We start from the raw sequence: 8,014 nt of genomic DNA, 5'->3' as shown, positions 1-8,014 counted from the left end.
CGGGGTTATTAAGATAATAGATAAATACAAAGTATTACAATAAATACAGTTGCAATAAATTAAGAGTCAAAGACACAAGAGGATGGAGGTCCCTGCCCCGTAGAGCTTACAATCTATATGGGCCTTTAAAATCTCTTTAGCTTATAAATCACCCCCGCACACCAGCGTTCCATTCCATCACTTTATAACAACACAATTTCACAGAATTTTTCTGACAGTTCTAAACAGACTACGGAACCTCAATCAGGCCAACTAGTTGCAGCAGGTCATTTTGAGGCTTGGAACGCAAAATTGTTGCAGCCGCTGATTGGCCGCTTCAGTTTCCTATGGCTGGAACAGAGATTTGACACGTCACCCTGAGATAGGATTGGTCGGTGCGAGAATAAACACACAAACCGGATCTAACCCTATTCGGCCTGTTAACATGGAGCTGGGAAACCAGCCGGGGCCGGGGAATCGCCCCGAAATCGAGCTGGAGTGGTACCAGTATCTTCAGAATACAGGTAATGCTATGGCTTGTATATCAGCAGCGCTGCGCCTTCTCTCCCGAGTTGGGCCCGCCAACATTTGTCATTTATTGCTATGCATTCCTCTGGGAACAGGCACACCGGCCTTTTTATATTTGTACCGAACTACAGGGCCTGTAGCAGTGTTTGTCAGTGAGTTGTATGTAGAAGCCCATATACAAATAAGTTTCCATGGCCTAATGCCACTAAAGTGTCCCAGGCAGGGCCCCTGCTAATGTAGCTCAATACTGGACTGACTGCACTGGTTTCTAAGCTGCTATACAGTATGGCCTTGAAGGAATGTGCCACAGGAATGTTTTATGCTACTTTTACTTCGGCGGAAGCAGAGGTGGTTGATGTGTTTCACTGGATTGCTTTATACTCCTATTATCAGGGAAGGTGTAAGGCTTGGACTTGAAGGCAAAATTTAGTATAAAAGTACATTGTGGAAGTCTCCAAAGATTTAGATTTTGGATAGAGCAACTGTGACAGTAAAGTGTAAAAGCTACAGGCATTGTTTCCCTGGTTATAGTCTGTCCCTAGATCAGCTGTCATAGGCAGCGCTACTTATTATCTAGACATTTCTAATATTCTGTTTTTTCTCCTAACAGTGGGTGTGGTCCTGTCAAGCTATGGATGGTACATCTTACTCGGCTGCATCCTTATATATCTCTTGATTCAGAAGTTGCCACAGAATTTCACACGAGCCGGCACATCGAATCACAGCACGGTGACAGGTTTGTTTCTCACTGCATCAATTGAATCACTGTTGGAGTTGGTACCAAAGGTTTTGTACTACCTGGCAGGTCTGTTGAACTTAAAGGGAAGCTATAGTCCTAAAGATGGCCATTTAAAAAAAAAAAAAAAAAAAAAAAAGTGAATGTCACCTGCTGTTATGTTGTAACAAGATGCCATCTGAGCAATAATTATTAATTGGAGAAACCATGAAAAAGAAAGGAGCCCTGGGGCTTTCATAGGAAACCTTCAGGATTAGTAGAATCGCCAGCTGTAAGGACTGGTGTTTTTTGGGTCACAGAGCCCTTAAATATTTATATTAATTTCATTTGTATAAGTAGATACTGTACAGGTATTGGATCTGGGGTTTTCCATATAAAGGGTCTTTCTGTGATTTGTATCTCCATTCCTGAAGTCTATAAACAAAAACATTTTAACATTAGTTAAACTCAGCAAAATTGTTTTGACTCCAGTTAGAATGAATTATATCTTAGTTGGAATCAAGTACAAGATACTGTGTTATATTTCCAGAGAAAAAAGGAAATAATGTTTTAAAAACTGGATTATTTGATTAAAATTGAGTCTATGGGAGGTGGCTTTCCCATAATTCAGAAATGTTGAATTCCAGCTGAAAGTTGAGGCTTCTGGGCAGTTTCTATGGTAATGTGCAAAAACCTAATATCAATGGAACATATGCTGGGAACAGAGATATATATACAGTGGTGTGAAAAACTATTTGCCCCCTTCCTGATTTCTTATTCTTTTGCATGTTTGTCACACAAAATGTTTCTGATCATCAAACACATTTAACTATTAGTCAAAGATAACACAAGTAAACACAAAATGCAGTTTTTAAATGAGGGTTTTTATTATTTAGGGAGAAAAAAAATCCAAACCTACATGGCCCTGTGTGAAAAAGTAATTGCCCCCTGAACCTAATAACTGGTTGGGCCACCCTTAGCAGCAATAACTGCAATCAAGCGTTTGCGATAACTTGCAACGAGTCTTTTACAGCGCTCTGGAGGAATTTTGGCCCACTCATCTTTGCAGAATTGTTGTAATTCAGCTTTATTTGAGGGTTTTCTAGCATGAACCGCCTTTTTAAGGTCATGCCACAACATCTCAATAGGATTCAGGTCAGGACTTTGACTAGGCCACTCCAAAGTCTTCATTTTGTTTTTCTTCAGCCATTCAGAGGTGGATTTGCTGGTGTGTTTTGGGTCATTGTCCTGCTGCAGCACCCAAGATCGCTTCAGCTTGAGTTGACGAACAGATGGCCGGACATTCTCCTTCAGGATTTTTTGGTAGACAGTAGAATTCATGGTTCCATCTATCACAGCAAGCCTTCCAGGTCCTGAAGCAGCAAAACAACCCCAGACAATCACACTACCACCACCATATTTTACTGTTGGTATGATGTTCTTTTTCTGAAATGCTGTGTTACTTTTACACCAGATGTAACGGGACACGCACCTTCCAAAAAGTTCAACTTTTGTCTCGTCGGTCCACAAGGTATTTTCTTGGCAATCATTGAGATGTTTTTTGGCAAAATTGAGACGAGCCATAATGTTCTTTTTGCTTAAAAGTGGTTTGCGCCTTGGAAATCTGCCATGCAGGCCATTTTTGCCCAGTATCTTTCTTATGGTGGAGTCGTGAACACTGACCTTAATTGAGGCAAGTGAGGCCTGCAGTTCTTTAGATGTTGTCCTGGGGTCTTTTGTGGCCTCTCGGATGAGTTGTCTCTGCGCTCTTGGGGTAATTTTGGTCGGCCGGCCACTCCTGGGAAGGTTCACCACTGTTCCATGTTTTTGCCATTTGTGGATAATGGCTCTCACTGTGGTTCGCTGGAGTCCCAAAGCTTTAGAAATGGCTTTATAACCTTTACCAGACTGATAGATCTCAATTACTTTTGTTCTCATTTGTTCCTGAATTTCTTTGGATCTTGGCATGATGTCTAGCTTTTGAGGTGCTTTTGGGCTACTTCTCTGTGTCAGGTAGCTCCTATTTAAGTGATTTCTTGATTGAAACAGGTGTGGCAGTAATCAGGCCTGGGGGTGACTACAGAAATTGATATTGAAATTGAAAATTGAAATTGATAAACCACAGTTAAGTTATTTTTTAACAAGGGGGGCAATCACTTTTTCACACAGGGCCATGTAGATTTGGAGTTTTTTTCTCCCTTAATAACGTAAACCTTCATTTAAAAACTGCATTTTGTGTTCAATTATGTTATCTTTGACTAATAGTTAACGGTTTTTGATGAGCAGAAACATTTAAGTGTGACAAACATGCAAAAGAATAAGAAATCAGGAAGGGGGCAAATAGTTTTTCACACCACTGTATAGTTCCCATGATGTAAACCCAAGGGCTTATAATACAGCAGAAGTTTTTTTTATTGTGGAGCACACTAATATTTCATCTGGCTCTGATTTTCTTCATAAACGTGAGTGCCGCCATTTAAACTGTGCAAGTGATAGTGGCAATATATCTGCTGGAATGCCACAAGGACTGCTGATAGTGATATTGTCACATTTATGTGACTACATTTCAGCCTGGAGGCACCAGCCATAAGTCGTGGATATGAACCTCTTGTCTATAGCATGGTCTTAATAACCGCATAAAAAGTGAAAAAGTGTCCCATGATTCATGTGTTTGAATCCAGTTGTTTGTACTGTACAGATCCTGATGAGATTGTCAGAAGACAAGAAGCAGTGACAGCCGCCCGGCTTCGGATGCAGGAGGAGCTCAATGCTCAGGCTGAATTATACAAACAGAAGCAGGTTCAGGTAGGTGTCTCCATCTGATTGTGACCAAGACCATAAAGTAACCTGGAATTATTTATTTATTATTTGGAAATAACCGGTAAAAAAAAATTACTGTTGGTCAATGTACAAAATCTTCATTTTTACTGCCCAATAAAACACCAGTAAATGGATTTTCCATTCACACACACAAAAGTGACAATTTACAGCAGTAAAGTAAAACTTTTTGCCCCAAGATGTAATTTGAAATACCATATTAATGAGTGATTTTAGACAGACTGTGCTACTCTGTCTTTTTCTGTTATTTTATGGGAAGTAAAACATGTTCCCTACATCTGTAAAACAAGAAACCACACATAATGCATGTTCCTGTTACTGCTTGCTCTAAATAGAAGTCGATAATTTAAAATCAACAAATACAAGTTCAGTTGTCTCAAGCCTTTGCAAAATACCCTTCCTCCAGCGGCATGTCTGACTGCATGTGGTGTTGTAGATCAGTGCTGCCCATGTTACTCACCAACCCTTTTTGAATCTCTGGCTTGGAGGCAAGCTTCGGAAGCACAGCAGTACAGTTTTACTTAAAGCTGAGCGACCCGCAGGCTAGCAGTCCAAATGGGGCTACCAGATAGCCAATCACAGCTCTTACTGGTCACCCCCTAGGGACCTTTTTCACTCTTGTGTTGCTCCCCAACCTTTTTTTTTTATATTTAAATGTTGCTCGTGGGTATAAAAGTTTGGGGACTCCTGCTATAAACCCCTTGATTCCTTTAACTAGAATTAAAAATTATTTGACACATTGTGGGACATTTACACCTTCGTTTTTGAGTTTCATCCAGGGCAGTAGCCATTGAATTGTGTTTATTCGAGCACTGTTAGAATAGTGAAAGTTGTTTTTCCAGTGAAGCATATGTGTGCCTATCACTTACTGCACAGTTTTCTCCTTTTTTCTTAGTTGCAAGAGGAAAAGCGTCAGCGAAACATAGAGACCTGGGATCGTATGAAAGAAGGCAAGAGTTCCAAGGTGGCCTGCCGTCTTGGCCAGGTAAAAATAAAATTGAAAATGATTTATATAATCTTCCCAAATACAGCCTGATCAATCACTGGCTCCCAAAACTGCATTTGCCACTACTTTGTATCTGTCTCATCATGTTTTACTTTATTTCCTTACCCTTCTGCAGCCACCATATTTGATCTTCCTTGAGTTCATACTGACTAACAGCACGCTCAAACCTTGTTCGCATTGTTGACTTCTTGAATCTGTTACAATTTGCTGCATTAGTTGCTCTCATTTGTTTTATCTACTGTAGCTCTGTTACAGAGCCTTTGATACAGCAGTTACTGTGAGCATTCTCTGTAGTGGCTGAAGCTGCTGTGGAGTACCAGCAACTTATGTAGCAAATGTTTTAGAGAATTAGTGACAAGGTTTACTGAGCTGCAATTGCATACATGGGGGTGGGAGATAAACAAATTAATTTTCAAAACTTTTTTTAAGGCACGCCACTCAGATCTTGGGCTACTTATCAATACAATGCTGTTTTTCTCTCCTTCATAGGAACCATCTCCTAGCACCTCCACATCAGCTGCCACAAAGCCCAAACAAGAAAAGCAAGAAAGGAAAACATTGCGTGGCAGCGGTGGGTATAACAGCAGCCTGTAAGGCAATGACAGGTTTAAACTCTTTTCAAAATACGTGTTTAAGTTTCCAGACTGCAGCTGCTAATCGGTCAGAGCAATTGCAGCACCTCCAACAATATGTACTGGCCCTATAGCTTTAATTCTTCTAAGCACAATATTCATATAGAGTGGAAAAAAATTGTTGTGATTTGGTTGGTGTTTTGCTGAATCTTTTATTAAGAATTCACAATTTAGGCCAAACTGAATAATGGTGGATTTGGTACATTCCTATTTTATTCACACACATTATCTCTTCTTGCTTTAATCATTTAATATATGGGTGTCACTTGAAACCACTGTGCAGATGCACATGTAACCCTGTCCTATTCCATCTTTAAAACTGCTTTGTTCTGACAGGGTACAATCCTCTGACCGGAGATGGAGGTGGTACATGTGCCTGGCGACCAGGACGAAGAGGTCCTTCTTCAGGAGGATGAGGTTAAGCCTCTTGCTGGTATTTTTCCCCTTGGGAATATCAGCAAGGTTAAAAGAATGCACCACCTGCAGTAATAGTGTCGATTCCAATGGCCCTCAGTCAGCGACCCATTAGGAACAGAGCTTGGATGAACGTTTCTGGTCACACTTTCTCTGTGAGTTATGGAAGAAGTCACTTGATGAATGTTAAGGAGCTCTTGAGAAGAAGAAGCTGGAATACTATCTGATCAGATCAGGCCGGGGAACTGCAATCTGACACTCTGCATGATGTCCTCCTTACAAATGGCACAATAGCCAATGAGGATGACTGATGTTGTTAGGTGGTATGCACTCTGTATATGCTCTTTTCTTTGTGTCTGCTGCTTTAATAGATGCTTTGCACCACAGCTTTTGTGTTGATGTTTCTATTTTCTAAGGTATATAAAATAACTGAGGTATTCAGGGAGCTGATGTTCCCATTATAGTGATTATCACTTTGTTTTCAGTTGTTTATTGACCGAATAGTGGACAATGCGCCATAAATGGCTTGGTCATTTCTACTGTTGATCATTTAGGTAGACAGTAGGACATCATGGGGGCTGCACGGGCAGTTATAATGTAATTGCAAGCAACCAATCAGTAGTTCGTTTTTACCTTGCTCACTGCACCACAGCAGTAATGACTAATTTTTGATTGGATACGTTCCCTTATTTGTTGCATAGCACTGATAATGAACTGTCAGCTCCGCTCTCTTTTATATTTGTGTACTAAAGCCTTCTTATTGTTCAGGATTGGGACAATCTTTTCCAGTGTTATGATTATTCTGTCTACAGGGCGGTTGCCTTGGTAGATTTAAGGACTCATTTAAATTCACTAGTGCAGTTTCTGTCCCCATAATTTCCCTTCAATCTGTTGCTTCCACCACCTCCCAACCAGGCGGTAGTACCAGGGTACCCTTTGTGGCCAGAGGCTATGGGTACAATACATTTTGGCCTGTAGACATCACCTGGACTCTCCTTTGGTGTTCAGCATGCGAGTGGACTTCTGCGCAATTGTGCATGATTTGCAACAAAATGTCAACATAGTTGCATTAATTTTGGTGAGCACAATTGCCCAGTTGCGTCACTCCCTTGCAACTGCAATAATGCTGGAATTCTGGGGAAAATTCTGCATTGTGGGAAGAAGAATATTGACTGCGCTTGAAAGTGCACTTTATTGGATATTACAAGACTACAGCAACAGTGAACAAAGAGAATGGCAACTTATTTTTCCCATGAAGGAAACAGGCCCTGGTGTGTAATACAGTAAGTATAGTTAGCTGATTGCTGCTGTAAGAGCCCTGCAGTCTGTGGTGGGCACAAAGGCTTTTGATCACCCTAGAGGTTCATACAATGATACTCGGTCTCACTTGATGCTTCTGCTTTGCAACATTTGCTCTCTGCTGATATCCTGGCCAGTGGGCAAGGAACCAATCAGAGAGGCTTCTAGGTAATTTATTCCTTGCTATTTAAGAGTTGCCAACGACAAGAAGCTGACACGGACACCTGATATGACATAATATATCTGCAGGCTTTTCTATCAAAGTGAGTGCACAGCCACCTATTAGTCTCATACTATTGCTTTACATTATACACACTTATTGCACATTCTCCAGTACTTCACATGCTTCTTACTTTGCCTCCTAGGACACTTGTCTCATGAATGCTTTTATGGGTATGGTTGGGTATACTCAACAGCAACACAAGTGCCCTTCACATCGACTTAGTTAGTGACATGAATACAAAAAAAGTTGCAGATATTGAAAGAATTAATAATATAATGGGAAAAGCTAAATTATTGTGGATTGGCTTTAAGACTCAAATATAAATTGTCTTGCTATACTACAAATGAATCAAATATCCTGTAAAATATATCTTTATATAA

The 8,014-nt window shown here is 40.5% G+C and overlaps 1 protein-coding gene across 1 annotated transcript; it reads left to right on the top strand.

Moving 5' to 3' along the window:
• Positions 1 to 376: 376 nt before the first annotated feature.
• On the top strand, positions 377 to 6,498 carry selenos (selenoprotein S). Its single transcript, NM_001011476.2, has 6 exons — positions 377 to 503; positions 1,118 to 1,243; positions 3,921 to 4,027; positions 4,956 to 5,045; positions 5,556 to 5,637; positions 6,035 to 6,498. The coding sequence occupies exons 1-6, from the start codon at positions 425 to 427 to the stop codon at positions 6,118 to 6,120; spliced, it is 570 nt and encodes a 189-aa protein (NP_001011476.2). The 5' UTR covers positions 377 to 424; the 3' UTR covers positions 6,121 to 6,498.
• Positions 6,499 to 8,014: the final 1,516 nt, after the last annotated feature.

Source organism: Xenopus tropicalis, chromosome 3 (genome assembly GCF_000004195.4).
Source record: "Xenopus tropicalis strain Nigerian chromosome 3, UCB_Xtro_10.0, whole genome shotgun sequence".
In the NCBI taxonomy this organism is placed as follows: Eukaryota; Metazoa; Chordata; class Amphibia; order Anura; family Pipidae; genus Xenopus; species Xenopus tropicalis.
The sequence above is the reverse complement of the archived record's forward strand: the minus strand, read 5'-3'. Positions and strand labels throughout refer to the sequence as shown.